The 19,258-nt window shown below is 38.9% G+C and overlaps 1 protein-coding gene across 1 annotated transcript in view; it reads left to right on the top strand.

Annotated features, from left to right (window-relative positions):
- Positions 1 to 19,258, top strand: part of SLC22A16 (solute carrier family 22 member 16) — a 52,283-nt gene that overhangs the window by 20,972 nt on the left and 12,053 nt on the right. Inside the window, exons 3-5 of the mRNA XM_024248703.3 lie at positions 9,047 to 9,164; positions 13,278 to 13,809; positions 17,210 to 17,337. Of these exons, the coding sequence (XP_024104471.3) occupies positions 9,047 to 9,164; positions 13,278 to 13,809; positions 17,210 to 17,337 (778 nt within the window). The remainder of the gene's footprint in view (positions 1 to 9,046; positions 9,165 to 13,277; positions 13,810 to 17,209; positions 17,338 to 19,258) is intronic.

Genomic DNA, 19,258 nt, shown 5'->3' with positions numbered 1-19,258 from the left:
GGGACACAAGGAATTATGTTTAAAACTTGTCATTTTTATACTTCCTGTCTAAATACCTACCTCTTTGCTGATCCATTATTTAGGGACGTATAATGATAAGGATAGGCTCTGAAGACAGTGTACCTGGATCCAAATCCTGGTTCTACCACTTATTAACTGGGGACCCCAGGCAAATTGCCTAACTTACCTGTGTTTCAGAATCTTTGTCTATAAGCTGGTGATAAAAAATAATATCACTTACTTCAAAGGATTATTGCAAAATTAATACAGAAAAAAAGTACCCTGGACATATAATCACTCAATAGATACTGTTTATTACTTCGAATATTTTCTTCTCTTTAAATAGACTTGCTTTTTAATAGGAGTAGCCTGATCCTAAGCAGTATATCTGTAAAATTATGGGCTTGATATAACTGCCCCTTTTAGTCTTTTTGTGTTGCTGTAACAAAATACCACAGACTGGGTAATTCACAAACAACAGAAATTTATTTCTGATAGTTCTGGCAGCTGGGAAGCCCAAGATAAGGTGCCAGCAGGATTGCTGTCTGGGAAGGCTGTTGTTTGCTTTCAAGATGGTGCCTTATTGCTGCATCCTTTGGAGGGGATAAATGCAGTGTCCTCACATGGAAGAAGGGATGGAAGGGCAGGATAGTGCTCCCTTCAACCTTGAGCCCTTTTCTAAGGGTGCTAAGGGCTCTGCTGTCATGACTTTATCACCTCCCAAGGCCACCCCTCTTAATACTGTTGCACTGGAGATTAAGTTTCAACATGAATTTTGGAGGGAATACTATCATTCAAAGCATAACCTGGCCATATATTTTTAAAAATTTACATTAAAATGGATATGTAATTATTAAAATAAAGCAAAGTTTATCTCTGTATGAACATGGACCATACCAAAGCACAGAGATGAACTTATTTGGTCTCCATAGTTGTGGATTTTACAGGCATGTGGTGGGCACTGAGGACCTAAAGACAGTAGCTTAGACCAGAAATCCCTGCCCTTGAGGTATACCAGTCTAATGGGACTGATAAACATGTCAAAAGAAAAATGATAGGGCTTTGTTATGGGCAGGGCCATACCTCTCATAGTATGTCAAAGGTGCTAGGTATTAGTGTTTTCATTCAGCAAGCTGTTACACAGATTATCACTTGGGGCTTTTCTGTTGAAATGTGTTCACTGCTTGACTCTTGAAACTCAAAATATTTGCAACTACCTGTATGAAATGTACTAAAATATATTTGCTGTATGACAAAAATGGGATATAAATAATGCTTATAACACGGTCAGAGTACAAAATATGTTAACTGAAAATAAATTTAGTTCCTTTGCCTGAACTTGGTATAGTTATATAGACATGTATTGAACACTTACTTACAGTCACTTTGATAGATGCAGAGATGTGTGTGTGTGTATATATATATATATATATATAAAAGATATAAATAAAAAATATATTGGTGAAATTATATATATATTTCAGTGAAATATATATATATAAATATTATATATATATATTAGTGAAAGAAAGTTTATTAAGAAAGTAAAGGAATAACGAACGGCCACTGCAAAGGCAGAGCAGCCATGATGTATATTTTTTAAAGTCCTTGAGAAGTTGCAAACCATTAACTGGTATTCATTTGGATGTGTAGCTTGAGTTAAAATTACTTGGGAGCTCCAGAAAAACCTTAAGCTAAAAAATTGGTTTGACATGGTCCATGACTCCCAGTGTCTGTATTCTCTCAGCAGAATTTGTTGAAAGAGACAGCCTCCTTGAACCTCCTGTAGTCCTCTATACTTCTTGCTGGATGTGCCAAGATGGCAAGTCCCTGACCACTTTTTTATATGGGCCATTTCTCAGAGTTGTCTATGCAGCCAGTACCTTAAAAGATGAGTGCTATGGCTTAGATATGATTTGTCTGTTCTCACCAAGGCTCATGTTGAAATTTGATCCCCAGTGTGGCGGTGTTGGGAGGTGAGGCCTAGTGGGAGGTGTATGGGCTATGGGGGCAAATCCCTCATGAATGAATTGGTGCTGTTCTCATGGCAGTGAGTGAATGAGTTCTGGCTGTCACAAGACTGGATTAATTCTCGCAGGAATTGATTAGTTCCTGCAAGAGTGGATTGTTTTAAAGTGAGGACGCCCCTCAGGTTTCTCTCTCTTTACATGTGTCTGCTTCACCTTTGACCTTCTCTGCCACGTTGTAATGTAGCATGAAAGCCCTTGCAAGAAGCCAGTACCCTTGATCTTCCCAGCCTGCAGAACTATGAGCTAAATAAACCTCTTTTCTTTATAAATTATCCAGTCTTAGGTGTTCTTTTATAGCAACATAAAATTAACTAATATGATGAGATAATGTCCCCTCTCTGCCACAAAGAGTAGGCTTCCTAACTGCTTGCTACAAAACCGGTGGATTCCCCACATCCAGTGCTCCTCCTCTCGAATTCAACCCACTATCTGTGAAGTGTCATCTGGGCTCATTGTGGGACTTGGGGATTAGAGGACCTGAGACAAAGATGCTGCTGCCCTACTGCTTGCTAATGAAGTAAGTAATGAAGTTCTTTGTCTCTGACCCAAACATCTTTTGTTTTTGCCAGCATCCCTTAAACAGTACAGATTAACATATTAACTTAGAGTAAAATAAAATTTAATACTCTTTGTATACCCTCATCTTGGGCCTGAGAGGATTCTCATAAATTATTTTTCAAGGTGAATAAGTAGCTTAGTGAAAACCAAAAGACATAATTAAAAGGGACCATGAGTGAGAATCAACAGAAACAATTGGCAGCAGCAGCAGATTTCTGCACAAAGACTTCAAATACTAGAATTATCAGGCACAAATAATAAAATAACCACACTTAGTATTTTTAAAGAAATAGAAGACAAGCTTAAAAACATTAATAAAAACTGGACATTGTATTAAAACTAACATAAAATTGAAGAATACCCAGGACATCTAGAAATACAAAGTGAAATAAATGAATAACAAATCACCTGGATAGTTTTAACAACCTGTCACACACAGCTACAAAAAATTCATGAAATAGATGATAACTCAGAAAAAGTTATCAATATTAAAGCTCAGAGAGACAAAGAGGTGCGAAATATGAGAGATTAAAATTCATGGAGGCTGAAAAGGGAAAAGGTCTGAAATCTAATATTAGAAACTAATCAATGGTATTTACCACATTAACGTATTAGAGGACAAAATTCATACGATCAACTCAATACATATAGGAAAAGCATTTAATGAATTTCAAAATCCATTCATGATAAAAACTAAAAATAGAAGAATGCCTTTAACCTGATAAAAGGGTTTCTACAATAAGATTTACCATGAATATACTAATTGTGAAGTTTAAAATATTAATTTCTTTTTTCTTTCTTTATTTTTTTTGTTTAGAGACAGGGTTTTGCTATGTTGCCCAGGCTGTTCTCAAACTCCTGGGCTCAAGCAATTCTCCTGCCTCAGCCCTCCCAAGTAGGTGGGATTACAGGCATGCACCACTGCACCCAGCTCTTAATTGTGAAATGTTAAAAGCTTTTCCTTTGAGATTAGGGACAGACGAGGATGTATGAAACATGTCTTCTACTTAGCATTGTACTGGATAGTCTAGCCAGTGCTGTAAGGAAAAAGAGAAAGAGGGAGAAGGAAAGGAAGCAAGGAAGGAATAATGATTGGAAAGGAGAAATAAAAAGTCATTATTTGTAGTTATTACAATTTTGTATGAAAAAAGTCCTACATATGAGTTATTAGAATTAATGAGCATTGAAAATTATATTTCTATATACCAGTAACAAATATAAAAATTTTTAAAATGTCATTGCAGAAGCCTAAAAATATGAAATATAAATGGTTAAATATAACAAAAAGTGAAGAAGGCCCTCTGTGGAGAAAATTATAAACTTTAAGAATCAAATCATTACAGTAAATAGATATATCACTAGACAAACAGATTGAGGCTCTCTTAGAGGTTCCTGGAATAGACTTGTGCATTCATAAACATAAGTATAGACACATAAGGCATTTTATATTAACAGGAAAAGGATCAATCAGTAAGCGGTGCTGGGACAGATGTCTAGCCATATAGAAGGAAATACAACTGGATTCATTTTCTAACATTTTACAGTAAAACAGCAGTTCCAGAAGGACTAAACGTGCATATGTGAAAAGCAAAACTATACAATTTTAGGAAGATAATTTAGGAGAATATTTTCAGGACCTAATGGAAGAAAGGGTGATTTTTCTAAAACACAAAAAGCATTGACCATGAAAGAAAAAAGGGATACATTTGACTTCATTACAAGAATTTATGTCCACCAAAAGACACCATTAAAAGAGGAAAGACATGAATGTGTGCACACAAGAGATAGAAAATATTTGCTTTACATATAACTAAATTATTAGCGTCCTGAATAATCAAAGGATTTTTACTTACATCAGTGGGAAAAAGACAACCCAACAGAAAAATGGGAAAAAGATTTGAAGTCACTTCATAGAAAAGAAAATCCAAATGGCTAATGAAAAGATGAATTGACAGTGACATATAATCCCACCATTTTCTTTTGACCAGTTGTCAAAAGTCAGAAGTCTTGTAATACTAAGCGTTGGTGAGGATATGGAGTAATAGGATCTCTCATCCTGCTGGTGTGAATGTAAATTGAGAATCCAAATTGGGTTAATCTTGAAGACTGATTTGGTATCATATAGAGTTGGTGATGTGCACAGCCACATGCTCTGGGGCATATACCCTGAGCATGCTCTTGCACAGGTCCACAGATGTACATGCATAAAAGTGCTCTCACAGCACTGTTCCTAACAGCCCTGTACTCTAAACAACCCAGATGTCTTTCAATAATCTCATGGATACATGTATTGTAATATATTCTTACAGTAGGATATGTGGGCATGAAAATGAATGAGCCACAGCTACATGAAACAACATAGATGAATCTCCTATACATAATGTTTGATAAAGGAAGCAAGTCATAAAATACTACATGTGGTATTATCCTGTTATAGAAAATTTAAAATCATAATAGCAAAACTAACCTATACTGTTTATAAGCAGTAACCTGTACTGTTTAGCATTGCTTATAAAAGTAGTAAAATGAAACAAAAAACGAGATTATCACCAAAATTAGAAAAATGTTTCCTCCTAGAAAGGGCAAGGGATTTGTAGTCACAAAGAGAGGTGCAAGAAGCTATCAGGAGGCTGGCAATCATCTCTTTCTTGCCTTGGGTTGTGATTTCTAGGCATTTGATTTCTTATTATTCTTGGAACTGTACATATTTTATGCATGGTTATATATGTATAAAATATTATAATAAAAAAGCAAATAAATAAGATACGATCCCACCCTTAAGGAGCTAACAGTGGAGAATATAGACTTTTAAACAGACAATTTCAATGAAATGTAGTAAATGCTTTTTTTTTTTTTTTTTTTTGAGAAGGAGTCTAGCTCTGTTGCCCAGGCTGGAGTGCAGTGGTGCGATCTTGGATCACTGCAACCTCTGCCTCCCAGGTTCAAGTGATTCTCCTGGCTCAGCCTCCCGAGTAGCTGGGACTACAGGCATGTGCCACCATGCCTGGCTAATTTTTGTATTTTTAGCAGAGTAGGGGTTTCACCATGTTGGCCAGGCTGGTCTTGAACTCCTGACCTCCAGTGATCTGCCTGCCTTGGCCTCCCAAAGTGCTGGGATTACAGGCATGAGCCACCATGCCCAGCCGGTAAATGCTTTTAAAATAATAAAAATTTGCATTTATGGGCAATTTATTATACACTAGGTACTATTCTAAATGTCTTATATATCATCTCATTTAATTATTTAAAGAGGTCTGTGAGATAGACACTATTGTGCCCCCCCCCCTTTTTTTTAACCAATAGGGAAAAGGAAGCATAGAAAGTTCACATGGAAAATAAGGGATGGAGCTGGGATTTGAGCCCAGGCCAGCATCCCCAACTACTGCATCACACTGTTTCTGAATTTTTGCTATGAGACCCCAAAGAATGATCATTGGAAGTTGTCAGATGGAGAAGGCCCCTAAGGGAAATGAATAGCTTTGTGTCATGAAACAACCTGACATGTTCAGAGAATTGTGGGAAAGTCAGTGTGGCAGAAGTAGAGAAGGGCAGATTGTGAAAGGAAATGACAAGAGACAAAATCACAATGGGGATTATTTTATTTCTAGGAAGTGTGGGAGGTGTACTGATGTGAGGTTAGGAAGACCAGCTGGGAAGCTAGTGGGATGAATGGTGTAAGAAATGGTGAAGACTTGAGTGAAAGCAGGAAAAGCAGGGAGGAAAAGATGAAGACATATTTGGGAGACATTTGTAAACTCACATAATTTGATGACGAATATGCAGGAGGGAGCAGAGGAATGTATTAAGGTTTAGAAGCCTAATGGAAGGGGATTTTGCTAACCAATTCAGGAAATACTAGGGAGAGAGCAGTTTCAGAAGAGAAGGGAACATCTTTGGATATATTTCAATGAGCTTGTCCTATCCGTGTATTAAGAAAAACAAAGTGAAGATGTATTCAAAGTTAATACCAATTACAACAGCAATAAGAGATTGTAGCTCTGCAGGACATTAAAGCAGAGAAGAGCAACTGGGGCCTGATGGTGGGTGGGGAGTTAATAGCCCATACTTAGGAATCAGAGCCAGGGAAGTGGATGAAATCGCAAGGGCAGAGTGTGCAGCAAAGGACTTCAGGGAGTGCCAGCATTGAGGCAGGCGGGTCATCAGGGAGGTACAAGCAGAACCAGGTGAGAGGGATGTTTTACAAGCCAAGGGACAGAGGGGTCTGATGAGTAGGCATGGTCAGTGGCATTAGAGAGGACAGGCAGAAAGGACCAGGGGAGGCAATGTGCAGGACCCTGGTGACTGCAAAGTGAGCTCAGAAAAGTTGATTGCACCTGGTCATCATTGGCTGAGGAAACAAGTAGGAGTTGAGGAAGGAAATACTCCCTTCTGATATATCTGTCAAGGGAGGAAATGCAAGGTGGCTAAAGGAGAAATGGGGTCAAGAGAAGGTTCTTGTCTTTGGTTGGAGGAGACTAAACTGAAAGGAAGAAATCAAAGGAGAGGGAAAAACAAAGGAAAAAGAAGTGATGGGTTTCAGAGGAAATGGGAAGAGGCACAATCCGATACAAAGATTGCAAAATGATATGTGGAGAGAAAGGGGCATGTGTCTTCAGAGAGGCAGGAAGAGAAGGCGAATGCAGATGCAGGTCGTGTTGGTAAGTGGACAGAGTAGGAAGTTGTGGGTCTTCCTCTTTGATGGTCTCTGTTCTCTGCAGGAGATAGCTGTTCATCTACAGAAAGAGAAGATGTTTGAGGTGGGAGAGAGGGTCAAGCAGTGATAGGTAAAAATAGTTTTAGGTGGCATTCAGGGCTAAAATTAGATTGGGGAACATTCATATATGGGGCCAACAATCTCCACTAATGTGCAAAGGAGCAAAGAAGGCTGAAGTGTGAAGACGATGGTTTCTTATTTATTTGCATATCCTCTGCTGCACCAAGCAAACCTGTTGGTTGGACTCTCCAGACAATATTCTTTTGCCTTAAACTATTTGTCAGAGGCAACCCATAGGGAGAATATATTTGCATATTATATATCTGATAAGGGTCTAGTATCCAGAATATATGAAGAGCTCTTACAAATCAATATTAAAAAAGCAATAGACTAATTCAAAAATGGGCAAAGAATTTGGATAAACGTTTCTCTAAAGAATATATGCAAATAGCCAATACACACTTGAAAAGATGCTCAACATCATTAATCATTAGAGAATTGTAAATAAACACCACAATCAGATACTACTTCACAGCCATTGGGCTGGCTATAATAAAAAAGGCAGACAGTAACAAGTAGTGGGGAGAATGTGGAGACTCAAAACCCTCATACATTGTTGGTGGGAATGGAAAAATGGGGCAGCCATCTTGGAAACCAGTTTGGCAGTTCCCCAAAATGTTATACATAAGAGTTACCATAAGACCCAGGAATTTCACTACTAGGTATGTACCCAAGAGAATTGAAGATATAAGTTCACACAAAATCTTGTTCATGAATGTTCAGAGCAGCGTTATTCATAATAGCCAAGAAGAGGAAAATGAGCCATCAACTGATGAATAGATAAAATGTGGTTTATCCGTATAATGGTGCTACTCAGAGAGAAAAAAGGAATGAAGTGCTAATACATGCTACAGCACAGAAGAAGCTGGAAAACCTAATGCTAGGGAAAAGAAGTCAGACACAAAAGGCCACATATTGTTTGACTCCATTTATGGGAAATGTCCAGAACAGGCAAATCTATGGAGACAGAAGGTAGATGAGTGGTTGTCAGAGACTGGAGGGAGCAGGGAATAGAGGGTGGCAGCTTCTGGGCACAGAGTTTCTTTTGGGAGTGATGAATGTATCCTGGAATTAAAGAATGATGATGGTTGCACAACCTTGCAAATATACTAAAAACCACCAAATTGTCTACTTTAAAAGGTTGAATTTTATGGCATTTGAATTATATCACAATTTTAAAATCTGTCAGAAATATTATTTGTTTTTTAAAAAAGAGATGCCTCTTTCAATTATGAAAAGATAGGGCAAGTAAGCACATTATTCTAGAAGAAGAAGGTAGCAAGTCCTCTGTTTTTAGAGGGGCTTGGCAAGAGCTGTCATAGCCTTGGTGGACAGAGCCAGCCTGGCAGGGAAGATGATCCCACAGAGAGCCAAAGTCCTGGAAGGGAGAGGACAAATTCTCCCCTCTCTTCCCCCAATCCCAGGTTAAGGGGTCCTGTGGGGATGACTCAGAGTGATCAGGTACGTATATTAGCAGCTCAGGTAGAGGCCTCTCCACTGAACAGCTGGTCTTTTAAAGAAGCTATGGAACTTATGGTTTGCTCAAAATGAATAAAAGAAAAACAATCAATACATAAGCTATTCAAGGTATATAGGTAACGCCTATCTTTTATGAATTGGAGTGGATGTTTAAACTGTTACAACTCTACCTTGCCTCTTCCACTGTGTGACTCTTATTTTTCAGGCTAGGACGCCGGGTGGTCTTGTGGGCCACAAGCAGTGGCATGTTTTTGTTTGGAATAGCAGCGGCGTTTGCAGTTGATTATTACACCTTCATGGCTGCACGCTTTTTTCTTGCCATGGTGAGTTGTGTTTTTTACCTGTTTAATTCTGCTGCAGTATTTTCACAGGAAACCTTAACTCTCATCATTTTGCTCATTTAAGATCTAGTGAGCAAGATCAAGGACTCATCTTTGTCCACTCCACTGCAGAAGTCTGTCTACAGAATACCAATGCCTTATGTTTAGAATGGAACTCATTAAAGTGAAAAATTGTTGCTGGCTAGGCAGAAGTGTGTTTGCCTCTGTGTCGGGCATGTGGTTCATATGTCACAATTACTAATACATTATTTTATTTCTGAGTAATTATATTGGTCTAGTCAGGGCCTGTTCACATGAGCAAACAGACAGTTAAGGTGTGTGGTTAAAGTCACTTGTATAATGTACAGGAAGAATGAAAACAGGAAGGCATTAGGTCCTTATGTTACCAGGAACAGCAGTTCAGTGGAAAGGGCATGAGTTTGAATACCAGCTTTGTCATATATTGGCTTGTTAGTTGTATGATCTTGAGCACACTCATTAACCTCTTTGAACCTTAGGTTGTAGTCTGTAAACCGTAGAAAAGAATCCATGTTTATTATTATTATTCTCAGGATTCAGTGAGATTAAGTATAAACAACCGCAGTACAGCACCTGGTTACAGTGGTAACTGTTACTAGAAATGGACTAGCGAGCGAGGAAGCTGTTTCCATGCTCAGTGAGGCTTCCAGATAGATTTCCAACTATCAAACAACATCAAGAATAATAGAGGGAAGTTTCCATCTGGAGGAGGAGCCTGTGATCTTGCTAAATGAAGAGCAGCAGATTGGATGGTCTGAGGGTCCAGAGAGAAGCAAAGGGCTTCAGTCTCTCTGCACCCCCTCGGAGAACAAGATGGTCAGTTTTGGAGTCTTTTTTGATGGATAGAAAGGGTTTCTAGCAAACCATACAGATGGCCAAGGATAAGGAAGATGCATAAAAATAAATCTAGGAGACTGGAAGTGTTGTACCTCACTAAAAAGTAAATACATATATTTAGGAATGTAAAGAATTTTAAATACAAGATAGCAACCAGTAGTTCTGTTTCCACTGAGGACATAACTCTGTGACTGTAGAGTGAGATTTCACGAGAGAAACCTTCTGGTGGGACTGAAGTTTCCACAAAGGCACAGGTACTGAGAAAGTATAAATGTCATCCTTTGGAAGACTTAAGAGGATATTTCTGAAAATATCTGTTTCAGTCTTGCAAAATACCATGCGTTGGCTTCTAGACCCAAGAAAACAAGGCCACACCCATAGAATACATCTGTGAAATGTGGCCTTAATTTTCTATGACTGTTTCCTTTGATGTTCATGGGGAATGGATTTGTGGTGGAATTCTGTGGATGGGAGATGCAGGCAGATTCATTTACTCAATGCATTTATTGATCTGTCTACAGAGTGTAATGCTAAGTAAACCAGACCCAGCTGTCTCAATAAGTCTAGTAGGAAAGGCAAGATGTTGATCAGCCATCTTCAAAAATAAAATGTTGACAGTGAGGGCATAACATCAGTGGGTCTGGAGGGTTCACCAGGGTCTGGAGGGTCAAGGGCTTTCTCATTGTGAGGGATGGGTGAGAGAAGAACATTCCAGCAAAGATAGAAGTGGATGAAAGGGCCCTGAGATGAGAAAGAAAAGCCGGAATGTCTGGAGAATAGAGAGGAGAAACGCATTGATGAGGCTGAAGGGATCAAGGTGGTTAGGTGGGGCTTTGTAGGATTGGCAGGATTTTGCTCTATCTCCTAAAGGCAATGGCAATCCACAAAAGGGATTCCAGGAATTCTGGCTGCTATGAGGTGGTGGATTCCGAGAAGATGTGAGGAGTATTATTGGTGGAAGGGATGGGTGTGAGTGGATTCACAGAGTGTTTTGGAGTTAGTTGTATATGAATTTTCTGAATCCAGTGACAGAGGAAGTTGTAGCTGACTCATGAGAAATAATGAGCATTGAAAAACCTGACAGGGACAAATGTTACGGCCTAATTTAACTGGGAAATTTATAGTATTTGAAAGTTATCACAATCTTTGTTAATGTAACAGCAGTGCTTACCAAAAGCAACTTCTGGATTCTTGGATGTAGGGTCCTGACAATCTGAGTCTTGCCATTACAAAGTTGCACAGGGAAATAAAAGCTGTTGTCACAAAAATATTAAACTGATTATGAATACAGTAGTCCTCATCAAGCACCTCCCTGCCTCCTGCTAGTGTCAACCCTTTCTGACAGCAGGAATATCCTTGTAGGCCGGCATCTTTGTGACTGTCCAGTGCAAGGAGAAATTGCAGTTATTACAAGGGACACGTGTTTACAAAAAGTCTTTAAAAGCAATGAGGGAACACGGGAACACTGCCTGAATCCTGCCCACAACCTTTGGCCAGTTGGGATCTGGCAGAGAAACCTGTTAACTTTTGAAGAAATTAACATCTGGAAGGATAATCACATAATGAGCCTTTGAAAGAGTATGATTCAAATATCTAATGATTAAGAGAGGCCTTTGGGGAGTGGTGCTCTCGAATAATTTTACAAAAATTAATTTTTTATTTGTGTTGTAGAAGTACAAATAAATTTATGATTTGTGTTGTAGAAGTCAAATATGAAATAATTTTGTAGAAAAAATTCTTCTCCTCCTCTCAAAAAACCCATCATTGGACTCATTCTTTGTTTATTCCAAGAATGGTCACATATTATATTCTAATCACATATTGTAATCTAATTTTTATTAAAGGTAGGCATATTTCCAAAATAAAGTTTTTCCCCAGTTTTCCTTCTTGTGGTAAAGTACACATAACACAAAATTTACCATCATAACCATTTTTAAGTGTTCAGTTCAGTGATATTAAGTGCATTCATACTGTGGTGCAATTATCACCGCTGTGCATCTTCAGAACTCATTTTCATCTTGCAAAACTGAAAGTCTGTCCATTGAATAATAACTCTCTACTCCCTGTCTCCCTAGCCCTTGACAACCACCATTCTACATCCTGTCTCTATGAGTTTGGCCACTCTAGGTACCTCATGAAAGTGGAATCATACGATATTTGTCTTTTTGTGACTGGCTTATTTCACTTAGCATGATATTCATTGTATGCATAGACTACATTTTTCTTATCTGTTCATCTATGGACAGACACTTGGGGGGTTGCTTCCATGCTTTAGCTGTTGTGACTAATGCTATGAGCAGGCGTGTACAAATATCTCTTCCAGACCCCACTTTCAATTCCTTTGGGTATGTACTCAAAGGTGGAATTGCTAGATCATGCTGTAATTGTTTTTTAAGGAATCATCATATTGTTTTTCCTACAGGCTGTACCATTATACATTTCTCTCACACATTACACATGGGTCCCAGTTTCTCTACATTCCTGCTAAAACTTGTTATTTTTTTTTTAATTAGCCACCCTAATGTGTATGAGGGGTTATCTCTTTGTAGCTTTGATTTGCATTTCTCAATGATTGGTAAACATTTGTATTTCTTCTGTCTGAAATGTCTATTCAAAGCCTTTGCCCATTTTTTAATTGGATTGTTTGTGTTTTTGCTGTTGTTGAGTTTTAGGAGTTCTCCATAAAATCCCTTATCAGATATTTGATTTGCAAATATTTTATCCAGTTCTGCAGGTTGTCTTTTCCCTCCATTGATAGTGTTCTTTGATGCACAGTTTAATTTGTCTACTTTTCTTTGTCTGTCAAAATAAAATTTTAATTAAATCAGTTTTTCTTACCACTAGTTAGCGTAAATTTTTTGTCTCCATTTAGCAATTAGGATTTAACAATAAGGACCTCCTGGATACAGATAACTTGATGTATGCATTTACAAGGAATAGAGAAATACATCCACATTATAATGGAATATTTAGATGAAACAAAAGGCAATGTCTAACATTTATATCATAAATAATCTCTCAAGTTTTGCCATTTGGGGCAGGGAGGATGAGGGAAGATGAAAGGACCTATAAGAAAAAGAGATAGATCTGATTGAATGTCATTTTATACATCTGACAGGGGTTTCAGAAAGCAAGTCTTTGTCATTTTCTTTTTTGCCTATATGTGATTTGCAATGGGGTCAGACTCTTCAATAGTTATAAATGTGACCTTGAATATAGATCCTATTATTTGTTTTTCAGGTTGCAAGTGGCTATCTCGTGGTGGGGTTTGTCTATGTGATGGAATTCATTGGCATGAAGTCTCGGACATGGGCGTCTGTCCATTTGCATTCCTTTTTTGCAGCTGGAACCCTGCTGGTGGCTTTGACAGGATACTTGGTCAGGACCTGGTGGCTTTACCAGATGATCCTCTCCACAGTGACTATCCCCTTTATCCTGTGCTGTTGGGTGCTCCCAGAGACACCTTTTTGGCTTCTCTCAGAGGGACGATATGAAGAAGCACAAAAAATAGTTGACATCATGGCCAAGTGGAACAGGGCAAGCTCCTGTAAACTGTCAGAACTTTTATCACTGGATCTACAAGGTCCTGTTAGTAATAGCCCCACTGAAGTTCAGAAGCACAACCTATCATATCTGTTTTATAACTGGAGCATTGCGACAAGGACGCTTACCGTTTGGCTAATCTGGTTCACGGGAAGTTTGGGATTCTACTCCTTTTCCTTGAATTCTGTTAATTTAGGAGGCAATGAATACTTAAACCTCTTCCTACTGGGTAAGTAGTTACAGTATATTTAAATTTGGCAGTGAAGTGAGATTTCTACCATTTGTGTGTGTGTGTGTGTGTTTCTGTGTGAATTTGAGAAAAAGAGTATGTTTTTAATAGGCCCTTTAAAACCAGGAACGATACTGCCAACCATATTATTATGATATCTCTTAGCATTATGTTGTAACACATGTACATATGAGGGGACTTCAACCAGTTCATGGAAAAATGGAATTAAAAGACAAAAATTTAAAACATAAACTTTCTCAACATGATTGCCATCAAGGTCAAGACACTTTTGTAAGACATCAACCATTTATTCCATCCCTAAAGAACTGAGGGTCCTGAGAATGTAGTCATGTCAATGCAGTCTTATTTACACTATTAACTGAAGAAAAATGGGTGCCATGTACAGATTTTTTAAGATTAGGAAACAGAAAGAAGTCAGAATGAGCCACCATGAGAACTGTTAAGGTGGCTGCCTAGTGATTTCCCACCAAAACTCTTGCAAAATTGCCCTTGTTTGATGAGAGGAATGAGCATGCCCATTGTCATGGAGGAGAAGGACTCTCTGGTGATGTTTCCCAGGCATTTTTCTACAAAAGCTTTGGTTAACTCTCTCAAAACACTCTCATCATAAGTAGATATTTTCATTCTTTGGCCCTCTAGAAAGCTAACAAGCAAAATGCCTTGGGCATCCTCAACAAACGTTGCCATGACCTTTGCTCTCGACTGGTCCACTTTTGCTTTGACAGGACCATGGCCCCCCTTGGTAGCCATTGCTTTGGCTGGGCTTTGTCTTCAGGATCACACTGGTAAAACTGTGTTTCATCTCCTGTTACAATTTTCCAAAGAAATCCTTCAGGACCTTTATCCCACTTGTTTGAAATTTCCATGGGAAGTTCTGCCCTTCTCTGCAGCTGATCTGGGCACAACTGTTTTGGCACCCGTTGAGTGGAAAGTTTGCTCAACTTTAATTTTTCAGTCAGAATTCTGTAAGCCAGACTAATTGAGATATCTATGGTATTGGCTATTGCTCTTGCTGTTAATCTCAGTCTTTGTCAATTAGGGCATAAACAAGATGTATTTTTTTCCTCGGTGTGGATGCTCTGCCACTGTGGTCTTCATCTTCAATATCATCTCATCCTTTCTTAAAATGAGTTATCCATTTGTAAACTGCTGATTTATTTGGGTCATTGTGCCCATAAACTTTTCATAAAGCATCAATGATTTCACCTTTCTTCCACCCAAGCTTCACCATAGATTTGATGTTTGTTCTTGCTTCAATTTTAGCAGAATTCATGTTGCTCTAATGGGAGCTCTTTTCAAACTGATATCTTATTCTTCTTAGTGCCTCAAACTAGCTCCTCTTCAGACACGTTCTAAGAAGTTAGTACAAATTTCTTTTAGTGCAGAAAAAATCTGAAAACACGTGCATAGTTTTTTCATAATATGCACTTTCCATTAACTTTTTTTTTTTTGAAACGGAGTCTTGCTCTGTTGCCCAGGCTGGAGTGCAGTGGTGTGATCTCAGCTCACTGCAATATCCGCCTCCCGGGTTCAAGCGATTCTCCTGTTTCAGCCTCCTGAATAAATGGTATTACGGGCACATGCCACCATGCCCAGCTAATTTTTGTATTTTAGTAGAGACGGGGTTTCACCATGTTGGCCAGGCTGGTTTCGAACTCCTGACATCAGGTGATCCACCCGCCTTGGCCTCCCAAAGTGCTGGGATTACAGGCATGAGCCACAGCACCCCACCGTCCATGACCTTTTTGAAAACTCCTTGTATTTTCTATTTGAAAAAAATGCATCAGAAGAATTTAGTCTCTCCCTTTCTGCCTTCTCTCCTTGCTCACCTTCTTCACACCCATCCCCAGCCCAGAGCTCTTCCCAGGGGTAACTTCTATAATGTTTGGGTTGTGACCTTTCGGATCTATTCCTATGCATTTGTGCCGGACATGGTGGCATGTGCCTGTAGTCCCAGATAGTCGGGAGGCTGAAGAGGGAGGATTGCTTGAGCCCAGGAGTTCTGGGCTGTAGTACTCTATGCTGATCAGGTGTCCACACTAAGTTCAGTATCAGTATGGTGACCTTCTGAGAGCGGGGAACCACCAGGTTGCCTAAGGAGGGGTGAACCGGCCCTGGTCGAAAATGGAGCAGGTCAAAATTCCTATGCTGATCAGATCTGTTTCTATGCATTTCCATATATTTGTGCATATAAATGTTTTATATTTTAATATAAATGAGATCACTCACTATATATTGTTCTTTGTAAGTTGCTTCCCTTTTAAAATTTAATATGCCTTGGCTATCTGGCATCTCTCAACCTTCAGGTGTCCTTAATTTATAAATTTTAGTTGGTAAAATAACTTTTAAATACATGCAACTCTAATTTATGTTGTCGTACTTCTTTCATTTTAATGGCAGGTTAAATCACTTTAGATAGCTTGAGATGTGACTCCTAGTGTAAACCAAATTTAAACTAAAACATGAGAGAAATATTAGAAACCTCTTTTTATCCATCTAGTCTTCACTCCTGCTTATTTCTGTGTAGGCTGCCTGTATTTTATATTATCCTCAAAACATCTTACTTCTAAATTTTTATACGTAGACATCGTGCCATCTCATTAAAGTGCTCTGATGGCACATCTGGTTATTTTTTCTGATTTCCTCAGCAGACACATCTGTTTTTGTTTGTTATAGCTCAGCAGGAATTATGAAAGAAGTCGTTTTAAGAAAAAAAGATTCACTCTTTTTTTTGAAGCAAACTAACAAGTTTATAGAAAGGGCCTCTCTTGACTTCAAACTCATTCTCTATGACAATTTGCGATGGTGCAGTATCCCTAGAACAGAGTGGCCAGTGGTAGGTGGGATGGAGTGGGGATGCAGAAGCTTAGGAAGGCTAGAAGTTTAGATCTTCATGACATAGTTTTTTGCTTTTGCCAAAGACATAAATTGTCAAAAAACTGGGCAATCTCATAAATACAAAAATGTTTCCAAAGACAAACACACATGGTTTTATATTATCTACCGTTTTGGATTTTTCGCTAGTAGTCTTGCAGACGGGTGCTTCTGCTCAATAGTTCTCTGCTGTGAAATTTTTGAACAAGTTTTTATCTCCTGAGACGGTTTGGGGCTGGTGGGAATTTGGGCTCTGGCTTTGTGCCATTTGCAGGTGCCAGGCGGATTATGAGCGTTAGAGCATTTCACAGGAAACGCTCATCTTCACTGTAGTGAGTTTAAAAGTGGCGGGGCTGGCTGCCTCGTAGCAATTCTTAGAGAGTCTCTAAAGGCCCCGGAAGTGAGGAGAGGGCTGCTCATGCCTTTTGGGTAGTGGGTTAGAAGGCGGGGTCCCCTTTTGCAGTCGGGTGCCTAGACTTATAGAGGGCTGCTTGCTCAATGACAGGTGTAGTGGAAATTCCCGCCTACACCTTCGTGTGCATCGCCATGGACAAGGTCGGGAGGAGAACGGTCCTGGCCTACTCTCTTTTCTGCAGTGCACTGGCCTGTGGTGTTGTTATGGTGATCCCTCAGGTGAGTTATCTTATGTTTTATTTAGGGAATTGTTAGTTATACTGTGACAGTTTGATGGGAAGAATTTAGCTTATTACAGTTAAGTATGAAGGTCAATTCAGAGTATGATTTGGACAGAGTATATAATATTTAAAAATATGTTTTCTTTAAAACATTCTTTTTCTGTTATATAAGTAATATATGTTCATTTTAGAAAATTTAAGGAGAAAAGCGTAAAAAAAAATGCCTAACCTGGGTGCAATGACTCACACTCATAATCCCAGCAACTCAAGAGGCTGAGGGTAGGAGGATGGCTTGTGTTCAGGAGTTCAAGGCTGCAGTGAGCTCTGATCACTGCCACTGTACTCCAGCCTGGATGACAGAGTGAGACCTCATCTCAAAAAATAAAAAATAAAAAGTTCATAATCCTAATTCCCGGAGACGACCAGTGTTGTATTTTGTAAACGCAATAATCTTGTTTGAGGAAAGTCGATCACACCTTCCAGCATCATCTTACTGAACATTCAACTCATTTATTCATTCAACAAACATTTATCCACCATCTTGTATGTGCCAGGTGCTGGGAACACACAGTGCATCAAGTTTCCGTAAGTGTAACGAGAGGGCATATGGCACCCGTGTGTACTCTTTTGTCTAGGGTGGTCGAGGATGGTGTGCCTCTCAGAGGAGGTGATATGTAATCAGAAACCTGAATGAGGGAGGCAGCCATGGAGATATCTGAAGGATATGAGTCAGATATTCAAGACTGTTAGAGTTTCAGTGCACTGTTTTTCATTGCAGGAGATTAGTAGTTTCCAATGTCTGGTGTGCATAAACACCCCGAGGAACTTGTTTTTAAAAACCGTTTCTTAGTGAGAAACACTACCCAGAAATTCCTGAAATGACTTTCACATTCCCATATTTTGGCAAACTGCATCCCCGCAAAATCCAGAAGTGCTTCCCCTCTTCCCAAAAAAAGATGTTTTCAGACCTGTATTTTAATTCTTGATTTGCAAAATGTCACTATAACAGTACTTAAAATATTTTATTTACATGTTCTCCTGTGATTATATAATCATTAAGCAATAGTATATCAACATTTAGAGCAAAGCATTTTAAGTTTTGCATATCGTTTGAAATTTAATTTAAGCTAACGAGTGTCTTCCTTTTATAATAGCACTTTACTTAATGATTAGGATCAGTGAGCCAAATATTTTATGTAACAAAGTTTCCAGGTGATTGATACACAACGAATTGAATGCAATAAAACTACTCAGGACAAGGAGGTCTCTGCCAATTTGAGAGAACTTCATCCACATCTTTAAAAAAGTAGTTTGCAGTGATGGTAGTTGAGTAGATGGCAGCTGCCTTTAAGTTGGTGAGGAGTTGGGGAACACCAGAACCTTTGAGTTCTACACTAACAGGGAAGATGAGAAAGAGGCTGATGGAGATTTATAGAAATAGAGCATTAACCCACAACCACAAATCTCTCCCCTCCAATAAATTTTTCCCCAAGTGATAATGTCAACACAATACAAATACTAATTTAATTAACAATTGTTAATTAATTTAATTTACAATTGTAATTAAGGTGACATTAGCTCTTTAATAGAGGCATCCCAGAGTCTCAGTGACTTAACATAAAGGATGTTTGTTACCTGCTCATAGAAAGTTCCATGTATTTGTACCTAGTTGGCCAAAGTGGGAGTGGTGAGTGGGTGTCTGGGTCCATGGAGACATTCAGGGATGCAGGCTCACAGAGGCACTGCCGTCCTTAACACATCAGCCCCAAGGCCACCCTGGGCCTCAGCATCCAGCTGGCAGATGGGGGAGGAGGGAGATTTCGGAATATAGGGTGTCTTTATTAGTTACCTTTGGAAGTGGAACACATTAGGGAGAATAAAAACCGAGGTGGAGATAAAGGTTTTGCCATTGAGGAATG

Source organism: Pongo abelii, chromosome 5 (assembly GCF_028885655.2).
Source record: "Pongo abelii isolate AG06213 chromosome 5, NHGRI_mPonAbe1-v2.0_pri, whole genome shotgun sequence".
Lineage (NCBI taxonomy): Eukaryota > Metazoa > Chordata > Mammalia > Primates > Hominidae > Pongo > Pongo abelii.
The sequence above is the reverse complement of the archived record's forward strand: the minus strand, read 5'-3'. Positions and strand labels throughout refer to the sequence as shown.